Source organism: Leishmania major, chromosome 3, assembly GCF_000002725.2.
Source record: "Leishmania major strain Friedlin complete genome, chromosome 3".
NCBI lineage: Eukaryota > Euglenozoa > Kinetoplastea > Trypanosomatida > Trypanosomatidae > Leishmania > Leishmania major.
In genome coordinates, this window is record NC_004916.2 from 1 (window position 1) to 20865 (window position 20865).

Consider the following 20865-nt stretch of genomic DNA (forward strand, 5'->3'; position numbering starts at 1 on the left):
TAACCCTAACCCTAACCCTAACCCTAACCCTAACCCTAACAGATCTTGGATGCAATGGATGTTTCTCCAACGCAGGCAGGACGCTCTCGATCCAGTAAGGCTGCGAAGAAGATGGTGGCCGCTGTGGCACCGATCGACGTGGCGAGAAAAAGTACCGGGTGAAGAGGGGTCATTGTGCTCTGGGGTCTTCTGAAAAGGAATGGATGGGGTCGCTGCCTGGCCAAAGGGTATTCAGTGGCATTGTGCAGAGTGGTGGAGGCACACACTACGCAGGGAAGAGGGATGGAAGCAGTAACACGATGGGAAGGTGGAGAGGCGAGGTACGTGGAGGGAGTGGAAGCGGAAGTCTGCATGAGAAACACGGAGTGTGGATAAACCACTGTTTTGGAGGCGTAGGGCAAGGATGCGAACAGACTCTCGTAGTGCAACGAGGCACACCCGCGTCGCTTGTCGGATGCTGCTCGGTCAAGTCGGTGGGCTTGCACACCACTTCCCTAACTCACGTGATTTGTTAGTGAAGAACGGAAAGCGCGAGCGCGTTGCGGCAGAAAGGAAGCCGTTAGGAAGAGACAACTGGAAAGAGAACGGAAACCGATGACGGGACATGCGGAGCATAAACAGAGAGAGCAACTTACTCTTTCTGGGACGCTGCGGTAAGCCGACGTAGAGCGTCACAGCACCTGAGAATGAGATAAAGGAACGAATAGAATGAGGAAAAGAATCGGAAAAGATGCAGAGGTAAACAGAAGCACAGAACAATAGGCGAGGCCTGAAAGGGAGGGTAAACTGAAGCAATCTCTCTCGCTGTTACATCACATGTGTATAATACTGGACGCCAGCAGTGAATTATTCCTGACGGCACTGCTGCGTTCGACGTTGAGGCAGACACAGAACACGCAGTACAGGGAACGGCGGTGCCAACAATAAGGAAGTAAACAGCGGATCTGCTGAGAATACCAGGATGTATGGGGCGGCAGAGGGGAAATATAGAGGGCGCGAGCGTGTCTGAAGCGGGAGGCCAGCTGAGCGCCACAAAAATAGCGAAAATGAAATGCAAACGCGGCGAGAGAAACAGATAATCAGACACACACGCAGGCATAGTCGAGTGGAAGCGCACTGCGTGGTGATCGAGAGAAAGCAACCGAACGTGGCTGGATTCGAGGCTTAGTCATGAGTGAGCTGCCTCATGCTTGGCGCATTAGCGAGAGCAGCTGTGTTTCTCAGGTTCACGCATCCGCTGACGTCGACGATCTGCACGCATGCCGCGCTCGCACAGAGCGGTTGAAGGCTGCTGATACGCGTGTTGCTGAGCCTCACCTCTGTGAGCCGTGTTGCCGATTCGAGAGCCTCGATACTAGTCAGATTGACGCAGCTGTTGGCGTTCACGACTGTCAACGCCGACGCACTGGCCTTCAAAGCATCCAAGCTGTCAATAGATGTGTTTTGGAGACACACCTCTCTCAGTTTCGTGGCCGAGTCGAGAGCCGAGATGTCGCGCAGGTTCAGGCACCCGCTCACGTCCACCTTCTCCAGGGTTCCGGTTACAGGGCGAAGGACATTCAGGGAGTCGAGACGAAGCTTGCGCATCCACACCGTCTTGACACTTGTGGCGGCACCAAGGGGCCCAAAGTCTTTTATCATCATGCAGCCGCTGACATTGATGAATTCGAGAGAGGATGCGACTGGCACCAGCGCATCGATGGAGGTTATCGATGTGTTCGCCAGGTCGACGCGGCGAAGCCTCAAGGCGCCGGATAGGGTAGACACATCCGAGATTTTCGTGCACCGCGTCACCTCAAGTACCGTCAGCGATGCCATGCTAGATTTCAGCGCCTTGATGCTGTTTATCTTTGTACCCCATAGGTACGCCTCTCTCAGCTTGGTTGCGGCGGCCAGAGCTGAGAGATCAGACACTTCCGCGCAGTTGCCCAGTGCAATCACCTCGAGGGATGGGGCACTGCACCGCAGTGGGTCGATGCTGCTTACAGCCGTGTTCGTAAGATACACCTCCCTCAACTTTTTGGCAGTAGAGAGAGGGGATATATCAGAAATGTGAGTACAGCCAACCAGCTCGACCCACTCGAGGCAACCGGCGCTTGGCCGCAGTGCCTCAATGCTCTGGATTGCCGTGTTATGGAGACGCACCTCCCGCAGCTTCGAGGCGTTCAGCAAAGAAGAAATCTCGGACACCCGGCTGCATCCTCCAATGTCCAGCACCTCCAGAGAGGGTACGCTGAAACGAATACCATGGATGTTGCTGATGTTGGTGCCCCAGAGGTATACAAGCCTCAGCTTTGTTGCCACAAGCAGCGGCGCAATGTCCGAGATGCGGCCACAGCCACCGATGGCAAGAACCTCGAGATTCGCCGCCGACGGCTGCAGGGCCTCAATATTACTGATGCCAGTGTTTGTGAGGTACACTTCCCGAAGCTGTGTAGCGTGCATGAGCAGTGAGATGTCACCAATGCGGGTGCAGCCGCCGAGGAAAAGGCACTGCAAGGATGGCGCGCTAGCACGAAGGTCGTCAAGGGAGTCAACGGTGGTGCGGGCCAGCCGCACCTCCCGTAGCTTCGTTGCTCCACGGAGAGGTGAAATATCAGATAGCGGGCAGTTGTCCGCGCACACCACTTCAAGAGTACACGCGCTCGCCCGCAGAAATTCGAGACTCTGCACGCCAGTCGACTGCACGTCGACGCGGCGCAAGCGTGAAGCGGTTGCAATAGGTGACAGGTCCCTGAGCGCCGTGCAGTGACCTACAAGAAGAACTTCAAGGGTGTCAGCGCTGGCCTGTAGTGCATCAATGTTGTGCACTTTTGTATGACTCAAGTCGATGTCCCTCAGGCCACTAGCTTGAGAAAGCGCGGCGATGTTTTCAAGGTCATAGCAGTTCTCCAAATGGACCACCGTGAGAATTGGTGCGATCAGCTTCAGAGGGGTGACATCCTTCACCTTTGTGCCTCCGCAGTACAGCTCGCGCAACGATGCTGCTGCAGAAAGACACTGGATGCTTTGTAGCTCAGTGCATCTCTCGACGTCGAGAAGAGTAATCGTGGCCATGCTGGCTTGGAGAGGTGAAAGGTCGACGACACCAGTCCCAGCCAAACGTACCTGCCTTAGCTTCCTCATTGCTGAAAGCGGGTCGATGCTGGTAAGCTGCGTGCACCCCTGGGCGCTGATAACGTGCAGAGTGGCAGCGGAGCCGCTGAATCCGGCAATATTGCTGATGCTTGTGCCTTTCAAGGACACGTGCTGTAGCTTTGTGGCTGAAGACAGCGGCGAGACGTCGAGCACCTTGCTGCAGTCTATCAACGAAAGAGAAGTGGCATTCGCCAGGCGCGTCAAACCAGTCACATCAGCGAGCTCGGCGCACTCGCAAAACACCACCGTTTCAACCTGCGGACAGTCGCCCAAGCCACCGACGCTGCGAATTCCGCACCGATAGACCACCAAAACGCGCAGATCACGAGCATCACTAAGAGGCGGTAGAGACCTGAGCTGACGGCAGCCCTGTAGGTGTAGCACGCGCAGTCTATGAAAGGCACTGATACTTGTCGGGTCCGAGAAAGAGGGTGCAGTGCAAAAAAGTATGCGTGTGTGCCTCCTGCTCTGGAGTGCGTTCAGCTGAAGGTGCGAGTGGCAGTAGAATACATAATCTTCATCGGCATCTTCCTCAGCTTTGGTGGAGCCTACGGTGGCCTCATAGCGCTGAATGCGCTGTAGATCCTCGCAAACGCTGCTCAAATCAACGGTGAAGCGAGTGGGATCAAGATGGCCCGCAATGATGTCACGGACTGTCGCCCGGCTTGTGCTCCCTAGAATAGAGCGTAACCGGTTGAGCGACTCAGCGACGAGAGCGTCGCGCAATTCATTTGCAATGGTGCAGCTGAGGTCACTGTCTGTGGCCCATTCAGCATCTGCGCGGCAAAGCGGGCACCTCGATTCACACATGAAAGAGCAACGGAGGCAGATGTAGTGGTCGCAGTGATTGTTTCGCACTGCAGGAATCATTGGACTCGTGCACACGCAGCACGTGTATCGGTCGTCAAGATTGATGCCGCTGCGAGTGACAGGGCTCAAAGATGAGGAAGGGTCCGCCATGGAGAGTAGTGATGGGGAGAAGAGGTGTGAAATGAGAACCGTTAAGCCCAGCGCCACACTACAGTGTGACGCTGCCATGAGTATACCGCGAATGATAGAGAGGAACGCCAGAAAAGGAATGATTGAAAGGAAAAGGGGTGAGAGAGTGAGCTGCAAGAGACAAGGGGACCACAAACTCAACGCTGTTTTTTTTTTCGATGTATAGGCAACTGAACTACTTCAAGGGCAGTATTAGAGGCAATCATCGGCCAAAGCACAAAAAAAAAACATCGCATTACAGGGGTTAAAAAAAAGATTAGTATTGTGCGTGTCTGGTTGTGCTTGCAATCGTCCCCGGTCAAGGGGCACTTGGAACTGAGTTCATGGCATTGGCGGCCGTCCCTGGAAGGAAACGAAAGCGCAAGCGAAGGAGGGGCCGTCAGTTCATAATCAAGAGGTGCGGCCTTGTGACTGACGCCAAGCAGCTATGCCGGGACGAGTTGAGGGAAGTGGTTTGTGTAGTGGAGTGGTATACTGTGCGCGGGAGCGAGAGGGAAGCTGTCACATGTTTTCACTGTGCCCGTCAAACGTAGGCGGTTCATTGAATTTGTCACAGTCCTGTGTGCGAGGTCGAGGCAGTGACATCATCGAAGAGATCATCACCTGTAGGGACTCCCAGGTGTCGTCTCTGTGGAACAGTCGCAAGGAACACGGCGTTGTTGGAAAGGAGCAAGGTGAAGCACCTCATATTTTGCCCCCTGGTTTTGCGGCAGCGTTCCCGCGTCTGCACGTACGAGGAGGGGGGACGCTCTTGCAGGCGGCAACTATGCGGCGGACGTCCTCACACAAGCACGGGAGCTGCGGTGAAGCATCTGTCGCATCTGAAGGGGGGGGATCAAGGAACGGAGGAGCAGGCGCGCTAGTGGTCGCAAATATTTTTTTTCAGCGGTGAGAGCAGACTGTGGAATCTGCGGATACTTTTCAAGAATCCGCAAAAAAAAAACGATTTTCTCTCTCTACGGCTCCGCCCAGTGCCTTGAAGCACCAGGGTTTGCAGCTTACTGTGCTTTGTCGCAGGTGCTGGACTTGAGGTTTGCATTGTTGAAAGCAGTACTCCACAATACTTATAATCTGTTCTGCACCAGGATAAACTGCGAAGGTCTGCAACACAAAAGGTCGTGCCACTACTATCCCTGTAGTTCATGCACAGGTGGCTCCTCCGGTTTCGCAGACGAGTGTGTGGAGATGTGGTGCGCAGGCACTGTTGCATATTAAAAGAGCTAAACTCCGGCTTTTAGCATCTGGTGTATCCTTCTGTCCTTTTGTTTCTGGCGACTTTTTGATCCGTTTCAATCGCTTAAGCGCGATAAAAAAAGCACGGCCTGTATACGGAGATGACCACCGGTGCAGCCGACAAGAAGCACTTAGTTCCACTTCTGGAGTTTTTGCGATTTGTATCGGAACGAGGCAGGAGCCAAAGAGCCAGATTTCCGAAGCGGATCAACGGCGTCACCGACCTGAAATGCGAGCCATGCGATTCCGGTATAGAGGCAGACTGGCTTCCAGTGAAGCAGGGATTTAACTGCGAGGTTGCCTACAGCAGCAGCTATGATAGCTCTCCATCGGCGTCGCGCGAGAACGCTGTTTCTATCTTACGAACTGAAGAGTGGCGAAAGCGGAGCCGCTCTGATGATGAGATATCGGAGGTGATTGTTGGCTCAAGTGCGCCTATCGACTGCGAGCTTGACTCCATGACGACTGGAAAGGGATGCGTCACGTCAAAATACTTTGACTTTTCACTGATTGATCTAGGTGCGGTGCCGATGATCGAACCAGCCGTGGAAGTACTTACGAAAGGTGTCGCAAAGCGAATGCACGGCAAAGGATGCTGCTACGTGCTTCCTGGTACTTCCATGGTTGTGACAGGTGACATTGTGGATGTTAGCCTCGCGTCCGAAACGGTTCTCGTCTCTCCTGACCGTGGATTACGAGTCGGTCTGGAATGGGTGTCGATTCGGCGCGTTTTCCACGTGCCAAAGAACATAGCGGCCGTGCGGGAAGAAGCGGCGTTCCGAATTCAACGTATCATCCAGGCAGAGCGGCGAGGGGAGAGGACACCAAGGTTTTCACCTGTCCAGCTGGCGGAGATCGCAGAGGATCTGTCATCATCTCTGTCACCTGACAGCGACGAGGACGCGTAGGCGCAAATTTTCTGCTGCTGCATGTTTCTGGTATAGTTTGTACTCTGAGCAGATGTTTTCTAGGAAAGGTAAACCATGACCTTGTTAAGGGAGACCTCATTTTTTGCTTCTGCGTTGCGTTTCTTGCTTTTTAGTGTATGAGCATGCTGTGATGTGTTCTTGCAGGCTCTTTTGCTTGTGTGAGCTCTTGCTCGTATTTCTCCGTTCGGGTATCTTATTCTTTTCTCGGGAAGTCTTCAACTTTTGTTTCTACCGTGGACGGGATGCAGTCTACGTCCTTAGATCTAGCTTTCTTCCTTTTTCGTTAAAGAAAGGGAAAATTATGACCGCTCTCAGAGTTAGCGTCTCGAGATTATGTGAACTTGTTTGTCTGGAAGGCTGAAGTAGCTCTTGCCACTGAGAACGCCAATACCGTTCTTCGATGGGCATTGCACTGTGTGTGATCGCCGTATGTGCTGCAGACAAAGGGCTCGTTGACTGTCGTGCGCGAGGAGACGTTCTCTTTCGCAATCCTGTCGCTATCCACTCTTTTGCCTCTTGGCGACTTCTGGCTCAGTCCATCTTTGAGTTGTGGGTCTACAAGGTTTCAGCACCCCTTTCATGCTGTACTCGTAATTATATCGATTGCATCTCGTATCTTGACAACAAGGAGTACTTTCCTTCGGATTTGCACTTTGCATCAGCTCTCGCTTGCCGCATTTCTTTCGCTGGGGTTCACAAAAAAATTACGACGATGCCGAGCCTCATAGACCCACCCTACCATGCTCTCCTGCTGGAGGGTGTCAACCCAATAGCGAAGGAGCTGCTAGAGTCCAAGGGGTGCATTGTGGAATATATACCCAACGCTCTGCCGCGTGACACTCTGTTGGAGAAGATAAGGGATGTTCATTTTCTCGGCATTCGCAGCAAGACGCAGGTGACTCAGGCGATACTCGACGCAGCTCCGAAGCTTCTTGGGATCGGCTGTTTCTGCATCGGAACAAATCAAGTTGACTTGGACTACGCAACCACGCGAGGCGTGGCGGTGTTTAACTCCCCGTTCGCAAACACCCGCAGCGTTGCAGAGCTTGTGATCGGGGAAATTATCTCGTTGTCGCGGAAGATGACGCAGCGCAGTGAGGAGGTGCATCGTGGTGTGTGGAACAAGACACATGTGGGCTGCTACGAAGTGCGGGGTAAAACTGTCGGTATTGTTGGGTACGGTCACATCGGCTCCCAAGTTGGTGTACTTGCTGAAGCTCTCGGTATGAACGTAGTCTTTTACGATGTGCTCCCGACTCTCGCGATAGGCAACGCCACGAAGTTCACCCATATAAACGATCTGCTCACTTTTTCGGATTTCGTCACGATTCATGTGCCGGAGACGGATGTCACGAAGGGCATGATCGGCGAAGAGCAGATCCGGCTGATGAAGAAGGGCTCCTACCTAATCAACGCTAGTCGAGGAACGGTTGTCGATCTTGAGGCTTTAGCAAAGGCGTTGCGCGAAGGACACCTCGCCGGTGCTGCTATCGACGTGTACCCGGAGGAGCCTGGGTCGAACAAGGAGCTGCACAGAACACCACTTCAAGGTATTTCAAATGTGATTTTGACGCCACACGTGGGTGGGTCGACATGCGAGGCTCAGGAGGCCATTGGCGTGGAGGTTGGCACGGCGCTTGCTAAGTTTGTGACCAGCGGCATTACCGCCGGCGCCGTGAATTTCCCGGAGCTTGTTCGGCCACCGGTGGACAGGTCGAAGTTCCGGCTAACCAACGTTCATGCGAATGTGCCTGGTGCGCTGAACGAAATCAACAAGGTTGCCGTGGATTTGGGCTGCAACATGGGTATGCAGTTTCTGTCAACTAGCAAAGCGATCGGCTACCTCATCATGGATGTTGACAAGGACGTTGCTGTGGAGCTTCGGAAGCGTATTTCAGCGCTCAAGTACAGCATTCGTACTCTGATCATTCGTTAGAGCACTTGCTGCACTCTGGGAATGATGGTGTGTGCAGGGTGACAGAAAGAGGCACTCGGCACTACTTCCTCCCGTATATATTATTTCTTAGCTATATGGCTTAACGTGCACAGAATGCCGATGATGTGCTCGTGGTTGTTTCGCGTAAGTGACAATCATGGTGGGTTATTCGTGTCTCTCTTCGTTACCGTCTTGTATGCGTATTGTAATTGCGCGAAAGTTTGCTGCTGCCGCTTGATTGCGCGACGTTTCTCCTCATTGTTGTATCGTTTCATGTGATCCTCTCGCTTTCCTTTTCTGTTGCAGTGCTCTCGCTGATGTTCTTGTTGAAAAGAAGCTTATCATCTCATTTTCGTGTCCTTTAGGGAATCATACCATGTGCATTGCAGTTGCATTGTCTGTTCAGTTCTGATAGATGTGTTTTTTAAAAGGCGATCAAGTAGTGTGCATAATGGTACTCTCGCCACTTAACGGTGGTAGAACCATCTCTCTTTTCATTCTCGAGTACCACCATTCGATTCGCTATTCTCGGCTTTGCGAAGTGTTGTGGCAAGTGCTTCTGAAGGCGTAACTGTCAAGAATAGAAAGACCAACTGCGTTGAGCTGTTGATTCCCGTGAGTATAGGTGCACGTCATGTTGATGTGATCCGTGTGAAGTGTCATTCGCTGTGGCAGGGAAATAGTTTGTCTTTATCGTTCGCTGCCGTGTGTTTTTAGTATGCCAAGGATGCACGCTGCCAAGGGCGCTCGATTATCTCGCGTCGATGAAAATGATCTCTTTCAACGTTTTCCGTCATGTTGAATCCCCGGCCTGCTGTCCGCCAGCTTCTTTCGTTGCGGATTTGTCAATAACATCGAAAAAAAACACACACAAACATCTGCTCTCCTTCTTCATATTTCCCCTTTTTTTAGAATCACTCTCAGTAATGCTGCCGACTCAGAAGCCGGTTCTCTTCACCCCGGGTCCATTGATGACCTCTGATACGGTGAAGGAGGCCATGCTAACTGACTATGCCAGCCGGGATATTCGCTTTGTACAAGCAGTGAAGTTCATCCGCGAGGAGCTCATTTCCGTTGCTGGATTAGACCCCCAAAAGTGGGCGTGCATCCTGCAGCAGGGTTCGGGATCGATGGGCATTGAGGCAGCCATCTCCACCATTTTCCCGCGCACGGGCGGGAAGTTCTTGCTCATCAACTCTGGCAAGTACTCGGAGAAGCAGGCGTGTGTGGTGAAGAGGTTGCAGTTCCCGATGGTGATGCTGAAGATGGGTGAAGGTGAGGAGCTAAAGATGAGTGCTCTGGAATCTATCATCCGCGCCAACCCTGACATCACAACTGTGGGCTTCGTCCACCACGAAACTAGCACCGGAATGCTCTACCCGGCCGAGCAAATAGCAGAGGTGGTTCGCCGCGAGTTGCCCAAGGCCAAGATTATCATTGACGGCATCAGTGCCTTTGGCGGTATCCCGTGCGACTACGAAAAGGCTTGCGATGTGCTCGTTGCCGCGCCGAACAAGTGCTTGCACAGCGTGCCCGGAATCTCTATAATCCTGGCCCGCCGCTTACTCATCGAGGCCGCGAAGGGGTGCGCGCGGAGTGCAACGCTTGACCTTAGCATGCAGCTGATGTCGTTCGACAAGAGTGGTCAGTTCGCCGTCACACCGCCGGTCCACGTTGTGATGGCGCTGCAGCAGGCACTTGTGGAGTACAAGCGCGACGGCGGCTTATCAGGGAGGCAGAAGACGTACCAGGCGAAGGCACAGCTTGTCCGCGAAGCTGTGAAAGCGATGGGCTTCACGCTTTTTTTGGGTGAAAGCAAGCCGAGCTGTGCCAACGTTGTGGTGTGCGTGAACATGCCAAGGGATCCGCGCTGGAACTTCAAGAGGTTTTACACTTACCTCAATGAGCGCGGTCTCATCATCTACCCTGGCAAGGCGTCGCATGCCGAGACTTTCCGCTTCGGCATCATCGGGCACACTTCACTTGCCAACTGCGAGCGCCTCATGAAGTGCGCCAAGGAAGCGCTCAAATCCATGGGCATTGACCACCTCCAGAGAAAGAGCAACATGTAAGCGCATGTGTATGTACGCGTGGTTGCACAACAACGCCGTTTCACTCTTCACAAATAGGTACTGTAGCCGGAGGCAACCATGGCATAACATTTTCTCCTCTGCTGGTTTTGCTCCTCCTGTGTTTTGTGGACGCTTGCTCGTTTTTCCTCCCACAGTGTCTTCTCTTTTTTCACCTTATTCCTGTTGTATATTCCTTCTGCACTGACTCCGTTGCTCGTATACGCTAGCTACAAGCCGCATGTATGACAGGGCGCACTGAAGGCTGCCCTATTCGTGAGCAAGTTCGTAACGTGCCGCGGATGAGAACAGCGGAAGAGGCGGATTCTACTCCATGGCTCTCCTCTTCTTGCTCGACTGCCATTTTTGCTTTATCCCTCCCCCTCCCTATTGCGGCCGCTGCGGACCAGCTGATTGAGAAGCAGCGAAAACAGAAGGGGAGGGCTACGCGCTGCAGCTGCGGGCAATTCAGGCACAGGCGTACGAGGGGAGTCGCCCTTTCCCTTGTCCGTATCAGCTTCATTTTTACGCCTTGTTAATAAAGGTGTTTTCTCGCTCGCCAGGAGGGAGCTGCGAAAATGCAACAAGCAGCAGCGGCGCCAAAACAACAAAGGGGGCAAACGTCAGCTCCTTTACCTTTTCTCACAGTCGCATCTGCCAGGAAAAGACGGACACGTAGACAGATACGCGTATCTAGGCAGGAAAGTTACCAACGAGGCGAGTGCTCTCACTGTTTTTGAGCGGTGCGTGCATGATCATCTCATAGACGGAGATAGAATAAAGCAAATGACTCCCCCAGACCGTGTATGGTCGCCGCTGCTGCAGGTGCCTCGTGGTAAGTGATGGCGCGTATGGTCATCCATGCATCATGAGTGCAACCCCCGTTTCTTTTTCTATTTTTTGGTGGTTCTCTAATGACGTTGATGTTTTTCGTTGCTGAGGCGCAATCGTGACCGTTGTTTTTTCTGCCCCCCCCCCTCTACATTGCAACGTCTTCGAATGCACGTCGCCGCCATCATCGTTCTCATTGTTTTGTCCCGTGTCTCCCCTATGTGACTATTTTCCTCTCCGGCAGTGCTCTACAATGCTACCCCCGGCATCATCCGCCTCGCCGCCGCGGAACGGGGATCTCCCGAGCAAGAGGAACGTGGCTGGACGGCACACAACAGCTGCAGACAGTGGACAAGGAAGTATCGAAGTGGTCTGCGGATCTCGACTTGACGGATATCCTCCCAGACATTCGTTGCATGTGCTACCTTGCGAGAGGAGTGGAGGCGTTGTGCCGAAGCAAGTACTATGGCGTTGTGCGCTACATCGACTACAAGTATGGCAATGCATCAGTAGCCTACAAGATGTGCAACGAGTCAGCGTACGAGTACACCTCTGACAAGTTCCACGGAAGAGATCGCTGTTTTGTTTTCGTCGACCATACCCCTGCGCCGCTGCGGTGAATGTCGTCCCTCGTAAAAGATGCTAGGGCGACCCCCATTCCCAAGCACCCAAGCGGGACGATGGTAATTCACCGCAAAGCGAGCAAAGGACGAATCGGCGTGATGACCTAGTGTTTGCTTCTGGCGCTGGGGCCTGCTTTCTCACGCTCTGCTGAGGCGGTCATGAGGTACTATGATCGTCTTGCGGAGCGAGCTCGGTGGTGAGGTGCCGGCTGACGAGCCCACTACGGCTCTCACGCGTATCTGCCTTATCGCGACGCCTCGCTATTCACCTCTGCATACTCTCAAGCTTTCCGTGGAGAGTGGGGAGGCATCGATCTTTTCAATTTGCCTGCACAGCAGTAGAGGAAAGCAGCAGATCGCCTTGGATCGGCCCTACCCGACAACGGAGCGTGGAGTGGAGGTGGGGATGCTGATGTTGATCTGTGACGCAGAGCCGCGAGTTCGCCGCCTGCGCGAAGACTGAAGGTATGAGATTCTCGATTCCGGCGGTAGCCTGATGGGGGGGGGGGGGTGCTCTCCGTGCACACGCTCTTCAAAGAGACAAAGTACAGCGGTAAGGCCTTAGACTAGCTGGCGATGGAGTGGAGTGAAGAGTGTTGCACCGAGTTCAACTGAGCAACGTCGCCAAAGGCACAACAGCAACGCTGACAGTTTTTCTCCTCGGTTCCATAGTCGAGGAACCCCTCTAGTCGAAGTCGCTCGGCTGATTCTCGTTCTCTTGCGTCCACCCATGTCGCGGCGGCTCACTAAAGTGCTTGGCTATTCTCTCCGTGTGTTGCCTTGTTTCGCTTACTGTGGGGAGACGCGTGATGATGCCACGCATGCGTGTATGTGTATGCCCAACACACGCGAGGCCTCTCTGCGATCATTCTTTTGCTTGTCGTGCCATTCTTCCCCTTCCTCATCACCTTCTCCCTCTTGGGCATCTCTGTATCTCTCCACTGTTGTTGTTGTCTTCCACCGAGTTTCGTCTCTATGACCAGCCTGTCTTCCCCCTCCCCCTTTTTCCCCCAGTGTTTCCGCGCATATATATTTCTCTTGGCGCGTGTGGATTTTGTTTTTTTTTTGGGGGGAGGGGCTATGGTACTGCGTTGTCTTTGTCATTTGTTGGTGTCGCCGCCCACAACCCCACCTTGACTCGAGCAGGTGAACATCGAAGCAGGGGAGAAAACGGACGGACATTCTTCGATTCCTTACTTCTGCAGTACGTGGAAGTGCAATTTGCGCATCACGCGCGCTTTTCTGTCCCCTCCTCACACACGCACACACACACACACACACACACACTTCACGCTGTGGATCATGCGTCGAATGTGGAGAGCGACCGCCTCAGTCCTGGCTGGATGTCGCAGTTCTCTCTGTCCTTTCATGTGCCTGGCCTGTGCAGAAACGGCTTCTCTAAACAACAAAAAAGAAGTAAGAAACTACTCCGTTCTCTTTGGCTGTAAAGGAAATAGAGGAGGGAGAGGAAGAGACGCAACGGCTGTTATTGCCGCGGTGCTTCAGGTGATAGGCTGCTGCTCGGGATTGCTTTCCCTTTACACTCTTGCTTTGTGGGCACTCTCTTCAATGTGAAGTGGTTTCGTTGGTGTTTCTGGAGTGCGCCGCACAAAACAAAACCCTATCCTTGGCTTGGCAGTTTCTCACTCTCTCTCGTGTGCCTCCCGCTCATTTTTCCACGCTGCTGGTCACGCCTTTTACTCTATCAAGTTAGCACCGCAAGTATTATCGGGCAGCGCTTCGTTGGAAACTCCGATGCTGCCCGCAACGCTTCGCTTGCTGCTCAGTGTGTCTGTGGCGGCTCTAGTGCTGTACTACGTGCGCAAGCACTTCTCCACCCCGAAGGGGGGTGCCAAGAAGCTGAAGCGGGGAAAGGAACCCGCAGGGCGCAAGCCTTTCAAAGGCGTTGCACCGCAGAAGATTGATATTTTCACCACCAACGTATGCGCGGCCTTTCCGGAAATGTCGGTCGACGCCGTCCGGCGTCTCTTTCCACGCAAGTTCGAGGTTCACGGTCACGTCGTGGTGATTCGCCTGAATGATGGCACCTCGGTCGAGGAGCTCCGCCCGCTGGCACGCTTTTTTGCTGAGTCCTTTGCTCCGGTTTTGGTGGATGTGGTACTGCTGGACGTGGACGGCATCGTTGGCGAGCTCCGCCGCCCATCTCTGCAGATCCTGTTCCAGGCGGACACCGCCTTGACCGAATACGCGACGTCGCTGCGACGCACCGTGCAACGCCGCTGGGGAGGTGCGCGGAAGCGAGGCCAACCGTCGTGTATGACGAGTGATGCGGTGGAGAGCACGCTGAATCGGTGGACGGCGTCACCAACCTTCACGGCACACGTGGAGAACGGTGTCATTTACAGCTTTGACGTGTCGCGGGTGATGTTCAGCAGCGGCAACACGACGGAGCGAATCCACTTTGGGACCGTCACTGCTGCTGATGAGGTCGTGGTAGACATGTTTTGCGGCATTGGCTACTTCACCCTTCCATTAGCAATGCATGGCAACGTGGCGGCTATTCACGCTCTTGAGAAGAACCCAGACAGCATCGACTTTGTGAAGCTGAATGCCGTGCTGAACAAGGTGGACCACCTCATTCACCCCGTGTGCGGCGACAACCGCGAGGTGGGAGAGGAGCTGCTGGGCAAGTGCGACCGTGTTCTGATGGGTTACATCCCTACGTGCAAGTCGTTCCTCCCGCGTGCCGCGTCGTTCCTCAAGCGGAACGAGGCAGGGCGGAGCAGCGGTGTCGTGCACTACCACTTCCTCGCCGACAAGCTCTGCGCTGCGCAGGAGGCGCTGAGGGACGTCCAGGATGAGCTGGGGGAGGAGGTCGCCGCGTTCGTCCGCATTGCTGATCTTCGATGTGTGAAGTCGTACGCTCCGAAACGCTTCCACTTTGTTGCTGATCTCGTTTTCGAGTAACGAGGAGGCGAGGGCGGCAGTGATATTCGCGGTGACCAATTGCGTGTCTGTGTATGTGTGTGTGTGTGTGTGTATTGGGATGAGGGTGTGAAGGAGTGTGCTCTCTCTCTCTCTCCCGATGCGTTTTCATCGTTCTATCTGACAGACGCCTTGTTGTCGCTGTGCTCTGCTGATTTAGGCTGACACCGGCAGCCGTAGCGGTCAAAGACTTCGAGCCGTGCTGATGGCGTGCCTTCCCAGCTGTGTAATTCCGCTCCTCTGAGCCGAGTAACAAGTGAGACGAAGAAAAACAAAGAAAAACGCGTCGCGCTCTTGTTGAGCTTGAGACGCGACGAAACGAAGGAGGGGGGGGGCAGGCTCGAAGAGATGCTAATCGTGCAGCGACCCTTCACCTCATCTTCTCCTCCTCCCCACGTCACATTAGCCTATTTTTTTTCATCATCGCTTCGACTTTCCTGAAGAGAGACACAAGCAGGCCCTTATGCTCTCCCAACCTCGCACGCACTTTCACGCTCTCCCATCCGCTATCCCCCTCCCCCTCTTCAACAACGTGTTGACGTGATTCTCTGTCGAGGTGATCCCCCTCCCCCTCACTCCCCCTCTTCCCCCTAATCACAACCACCCCGTGCTTTTCTTCTCTCTCCTGTCGTGTTTGTCTGCTCACGTCTCGCCGGCTTCACGTCTGCTACGCCACCAGGGGAGATGGCACATCCGAAAGCACTTACCTCCCCACCCCCTCCCGCTCTCTCTCTCTCTCTCTTTGCGCCGTGCGTTAGACTCATCCTTACGCACACACGCGGCACGGAGTTCTTCATCTCTGTTTTTCTGTTTCTCCTCACACGCCTTAGTCAGTATGCGGGTGAATGGAAGAGCAGGAGCTTAGCAAGATCATCATCACTGAGGCAGCGCGGTGCTCGCAGGGCCGTCTGGACAGCGAGACCACCGCTCAGGTCGCGCGCTTCCTCAGTGATGCGAAGGGGCGGAACCACGTCTATCAGTGCTGCCTAGACCTCGCACAAGACCCGGGGCGGCGGCCGCGCATCATGATGTTCCTGGTAAACTACGTCCAGAGCTTCCCACCGTCTCGCCAATGCCTCGAGAGCATCAAGGGTTTCTGTAAGGCTCACCCTTCCGGCGACGTCAGCCAGGACTTGCTGAAACTGGTGGGCGCACTGCTGCGGGAGGCGCCGTTGGAGGGTCTGTCCAGCTCGATTGCGCGGTCTTCACGACAAGGTTATGCCTCGGAGTTCGCGCTGCTGGCCGACTTTTCTGCTCCGTCGCCGGGGAGTGGCGGCGGTGGCAGCGTTCCCATTTCCGCTGTGCCTTACATGAAGTGGATGGGCGTCTCCGTGAAGAAGAACGAGGGGGTGAAGTGCTACAGCGAGGTCATGTACCAACGCGTGTGGTGCCCCCCGTACGTAGATCAGTTCCCGCTGCTGTGCCTCGAATCTACCGTGGAACGGCAGGCCAGTATCATGTCGACCTTTTCAGCCAACTACAAGACGAACCCGAACGTGATGCAGGCTACCCTCTTTTTTATGAAGCAGCTCTGTGATGGCTACGTGTCTAAGCTAGTTCTCTCTGAGCCGCAACTGCACTTCCGGTCTGTCACCATCTGCTATCTCCCCATGCTGCTCGAGATGATGGAGAGCGACTACCTGTGCGTGCGCAACCACGTCTACGACTTCATCTTCAACCTCGGTGTGCATGTGCAGCTCATCGACCCCGCTGGCGTCTACCCCGGGTGCACGGAGGCGCTGGAGCAGGAGGTGGTGTGGATGGCGCTTACCGTGACGGAGCGGCAGGCGGTGCTGAAGATTTGCGACGAGACGACGTGGGCGGCGGCAGCTAAGTGCCTGGTGGCGGTGGTGCCGCCGTGCTATCGACACCTAGCCGATTGCCGGGTGCTCTTTCAGGTGCTGCAGCTGCCGGGGCTGTGGGAGCTGCACCCCGAGGCCTTCACCGCCCTGGCGCAGGCGTTCGCGCGGAGTCTCTTATCCAACAAAGATGTGGATGTGGCCGCCGCCGACAACCTGGTCGTCGACGAGCTTGCCTTTGCCAAGCTGGGCAGCTCCGCGATGTCTGACATTCTTACCATCTACCGGCACTGCACCACTCCAGGCGCGCGCAAGGCTCTCTTCCAGCTGCTGGTGGCGTGCGCGGCCCGCCGGCAAGGTGTGAACGGTGCCCGCAGCGGTGTGCGCATGTCTGGACAGCTGTCCCCGGAGGCCCGCGCCGGCGCCTTCAGGGATTTGATGTCAGTGGACTTTTTCTGGTATGTTTTCCCGCTACTGTACTACATGTCCGAAACGGTGCAGCAGGAGCTTCCGCGACGCATCGCCGACGGCCTCGTTAAGTCTGACTTCGATGGCACCAAGAAGAGCTGGAACGTTGTGCTGCCGCTGGTGGAGAACATGCTCGGGCTGCTCGCTGAGGATGCCGAGCTGGAGAGCTACACGCAGGCTCGTTTCAAGGCTGTTGAAGTTCTGCGACGCAGGGATGAGACAGCGTTTTTGGCAGCCCTTCAGGTGCTGCTGAGTGAGGTGGCTGGGACCTTGCCGCTGCTGCTGGAAGGGCAACGAGAGGCGAGTGACACCAAGATGTGCACTGCCGCCTGGCGGCTCGCCTTTGTCAGCCTCCGCTGGAGCGCGCGGTACTTGCCAGACGACGCTCACCGCGCCCTGACGGATAAGCTCGTGCGCAACCTGGTCTTCTACAAAGATGGCCGTGGCCACATCGGAAACCGCGCACGGGTGGGCCAAATGTGCGCCTCCCTTCTCTTTTCCCTGAATCTGCTGTGCCGTACGTCTCCGCAGTGCGACGCCGTCACGTTCCGCACCGTCCTGGAAGTGGTTCTCTTCGACCGCGGTGATGCCATGGATACCCGGACTGCCATGGCTCTCTACCATCACCTTATCGAGTATCTATGCGTGCCGACGCGGTCATCTTTCCACTTGAACACTGCCAACGACGTCAGCGACATATCAGCCATGATCATTCGCGAACGAGCGATGTGCATCAACTCTGCTGCTGTTCAGCTCGTTGGGCTTCGCGTGCTGTGGGGCATGTATCGTAGCCTCGATCAGAGTCAAGTCGCCGCGGTGTGCCGCGCGCGGCATGTGCTGGTTCTCCTCCTGTGCCATCAGAGCACCGACCGCCGGGGAGTAGAGGTGCGCACGTGGAGGACGGTCCTCACTGACCCATACCCGCCCGTTGCGCTGCTCGCGGCCGAGAAGATTATACACATCTTCAAGGCGGAAGAGAAGCCGAACACCGCCGTAGAGATCAACGGTGAAGCTTTTCGTGACGTGTACCACGACGCGATGCGCATCCTGGAAAAGGGGGAGAGGAAGCGCATCTACTAGTTGGCTGCTGTGAATTGAGAGCCAGATGGAGTGCGGAAAGCTATACCACCTGTGTGTATGTGTGTATGTGTGTGTGTGTGTGTGTGTGTGTGTGTATGTGTGTGTGTGTGTGTGTGTGCCGCTTCCTGAGTAGCTCGCTCTGTGCGTGTGTGTGCTCTTGTTTCTTTTCTATGCTGTAGCAGCATAGAGTTTACCTCATTCGCTTCCGCACAGAGGCACCACCTCCACCGCCTGCCGATGGCAACCACTTCCGTGCGAACTGCTCACGCACGGGTCTCTTTCCGTCTTGCTGGATGCTCGTGTTCTCCCTTCCCTCTCTCTTTTCTCGCATGCTTCGCACATGCAGCGCCACCCGCCCCAAAGCTCACGCGCTTCCTCTCATATGCATCCGTCGGAAACGAAACGGAGGACACTCGACAACAGCTTACGTCTTCTCCTTCCAGGAAGCAAGCTATTCAACCAGATAGTGCGGCCACACGCGATCCCCCTCCTCCCACACGTTACCCATGGCAGCCCCAGCTGGACGCTGTGTCAAGTTCTCCCTCGAGGAGGAGCCTGTGGCGCACATGGCCGAGAGTGAGAGCACTCTATCGGGGGTGACAGCGCTGGCCGCCACCGGAGCATCCCTATCTATACCAGGGGATCCCGCGAACGCGGCCGAGACAAGCCCCGCCACGTCGGTGCCGCTGGACGCAAGCGTGTCTTCCGCTGCAGAGGAGGCCCCGTCTGCTGCTTCTTGCAGCACACCCACAGCTGCCGCTGAGGCATCGCCGATGGCGCCCACGTCCGCACTCAAGCCCAAGGATCGCATCGTGGCCTCCACTCGCCGAAGCAAGTTCGTGTTGTGCGAGGAGTGCCACCAGAACGTGCCCATCGAGGAGTGGCCCGACCACCGCGATCGTCTGCGGAAGGTGAGTCTCGTGGAGGAGGTGAGCAGGTTCCACCACACGCTCGTGCGTCTCATGGGTGAGTTCCTCATGTGGGTGCTGCGCAGCGTGTACTTCCGTGAGGTGACGGTGGTGGGGCGCGAAAACATCCCTTGCACCGGTGCCGTTGTCTTCTACGGCAACCATCAAAACCAGTTTATCGACGCGCTCATGATGCACTCGCACTGCGGCCGGCCTGTTCGCTTCCTCATGGCTGAGAAGTCCTTCCAGAGACCTGTTATCGGGACCTTAGGACGCATATTCAACTCCGTCCCGGTTGTGCGACCGCAGGATGTGCCACTGGTGGATGGCGAAGGAAAGCTGGTGAGGACCGAGGGGAAGTTCATCGTCGGTGCCGGAACACACTTCTCGCGACTCTCCAAGGGCGACGTTCTCAGCTGGGGAGTCCCCGGAAACGCCAAGTGCCGTGCGCAGGTGAGCCGCATCACCTCCGACGAGGAAGTGGAGGTGACGGTGCCGATTCCAGCGGAACACGAGGTACACACCCCCACCAGCTTCAAGTACTCGGTACGCATCGACCACTCTGAAATGTACGCCCAGGTGTACGACACGCTGCAGAAGAATCACTGCATCGGTATCTTCCCCGAGGGCGGCTCGCACGACCACACATCACTCCTGCCGCTGAAAGCCGGCGTGGCTCTTTTCAGCCTCGGCGCGGCGGAGCGGCACATCAGCGTGAAGATCGTGCCTGTGGGCTTAACGTATCTCTACGGGCACAAGTTCCGCAGCCGAGCATACATCGAGTTTGGTGAGGCCTTCTCGCCCCCGGACGACCTGGTAAAGCTATTCGACACAGACAAGCGCAAGGCGACAGGGCTGTTTCTCGAGCAGCTGAACGCGGCCCTGCGGGCTGTGACGATCAACGTGCCGGACTACAAAACGCTGAGCTTCCTGCACTCCTTCCGGCAGCTTTATCAGCCGCCGAACTGCATGCTGTCCGGGCACGACTACCTGCGACTCATCCGTCGGCTAGGCAACGTCATTGAGGAGCAACGCAAGAGCGCCGAATTCGCGGAGTTCCGTGAGAAGGTAGAGAACTACTCGGACTTCTGCAAGGCGCTGATGATCCGCGACAGCCAGGCAGCAACGCTAAAGCGGCTCCTTAACGCCGACAACGAGGCGCTGCAGGTCGGGCTGCTGCTGCGTCGCGTGTTCGCCTTGTACCTGATGGCGGTCATCCTCGTCCCCTTCTTTGTGGTAGGCCTGCCGATCGGTGGCATTATCAAGTACCTGGCCCTCAAGCAAACGAAGCGCGCGCTTTCGGAGAGCTCCGTCAAGATCGTGGGGGCGGACGTCACGGGGTCCTTCAAGGTGCTCTTTGCCTTTGCGGTGGTGCCGGGGGTGTTCCTGCTGGTGACGTTCATCGTCTTCCTCTACTCGGACAGCCGCACGGCGCTGGTGATCCTCTTCTCGCTTCCCATGGCCATGTACGTCTCGCTGCTCATTCTTCAAGAGGCCATCATGGAGCTGCGGGCCGCGCTCCCGCTGCTCATGTCGCTGGTCTCGCAGCACATGCAGTTCAAGAAGCTTTACGAGCGCCGCGAGGACCTCGCCAGGCAAGCACGCCTCATCGTCCACAAATACGACCCACAGCTGGAGGAGGAGATCAAGGTGCATGGCAACGCCGGCGACAGCAACGACGACCTAAACCGCGAGCCATCGCTCTTCTCTCTGCGCTACAACGTGCGACGCCGGCAGGCCACGAACTCGTGAGGCGTGTGTGTGGGACACGCCGAGGCGAGCATTCCTGTGGTGTGGCTGCGGTAAATGCGTGTGTTGAAGGGTTTGGAGAAGTTATGAGGACGGTCCCCCTGTGTGTTGGCAGCACCGGATGGCTGCAGGAAGTGCGAGCGGCGCCTGCAGGTAC

General features: G+C 55.6%; 7 protein-coding genes across 7 annotated transcripts; 6 read left to right on the forward strand and 1 right to left on the reverse strand.

Moving 5' to 3' along the window:
• Positions 1 to 1164: 1164 nt before the first annotated feature.
• Positions 1165 to 4176, reverse strand: LMJF_03_0010 (hypothetical protein; the record flags this gene model as incomplete). Its single annotated transcript, XM_003721632.1, has 1 exon — positions 1165 to 4176. The coding sequence occupies one exon, from the start codon at positions 4174 to 4176 to the stop codon at positions 1165 to 1167; it is 3012 nt and encodes a 1003-aa protein (XP_003721680.1).
• Positions 4177 to 5471: 1295 nt separating this feature from the next.
• Positions 5472 to 6278, forward strand: LMJF_03_0020 (conserved hypothetical protein; the record flags this gene model as incomplete). Its single annotated transcript, XM_003721633.1, has 1 exon — positions 5472 to 6278. The coding sequence occupies one exon, from the start codon at positions 5472 to 5474 to the stop codon at positions 6276 to 6278; it is 807 nt and encodes a 268-aa protein (XP_003721681.1).
• Positions 6279 to 6699: 421 nt separating this feature from the next.
• LMJF_03_0030 (D-3-phosphoglycerate dehydrogenase-like protein) lies at positions 6700 to 8235 on the forward strand (the record flags this gene model as incomplete). Its single annotated transcript, XM_003721634.1, has 1 exon — positions 6700 to 8235. One exon carries the CDS (start codon positions 6700 to 6702, stop codon positions 8233 to 8235), a length of 1536 nt encoding a protein of 511 aa, XP_003721682.1.
• Positions 8236 to 8999: 764 nt separating this feature from the next.
• Positions 9000 to 10307, forward strand: LMJF_03_0040 (2-aminoethylphosphonate:pyruvateaminotransferas e-like protein; the record flags this gene model as incomplete). Its single annotated transcript, XM_003721635.1, has 1 exon — positions 9000 to 10307. The coding sequence occupies one exon, from the start codon at positions 9000 to 9002 to the stop codon at positions 10305 to 10307; it is 1308 nt and encodes a 435-aa protein (XP_003721683.1).
• Positions 10308 to 13513: 3206 nt separating this feature from the next.
• On the forward strand, positions 13514 to 14686 carry LMJF_03_0060 (conserved hypothetical protein; the record flags this gene model as incomplete). Its single annotated transcript, XM_003721636.1, has 1 exon — positions 13514 to 14686. One exon carries the CDS (start codon positions 13514 to 13516, stop codon positions 14684 to 14686), a length of 1173 nt encoding a protein of 390 aa, XP_003721684.1.
• Positions 14687 to 15549: 863 nt separating this feature from the next.
• Positions 15550 to 18051, forward strand: LMJF_03_0070 (conserved hypothetical protein; the record flags this gene model as incomplete). Its single annotated transcript, XM_003721637.1, has 1 exon — positions 15550 to 18051. The coding sequence occupies one exon, from the start codon at positions 15550 to 15552 to the stop codon at positions 18049 to 18051; it is 2502 nt and encodes an 833-aa protein (XP_003721685.1).
• Positions 18052 to 18824: 773 nt separating this feature from the next.
• On the forward strand, positions 18825 to 20711 carry GAT (glycerol-3-phosphate acyl transferase; the record flags this gene model as incomplete). The annotated part of the gene is made up of 1 exon (XM_003721638.1): positions 18825 to 20711. One exon carries the CDS (start codon positions 18825 to 18827, stop codon positions 20709 to 20711), a length of 1887 nt encoding a protein of 628 aa, XP_003721686.1.
• Between the last annotated feature and the right edge of the window lie 154 nt (positions 20712 to 20865).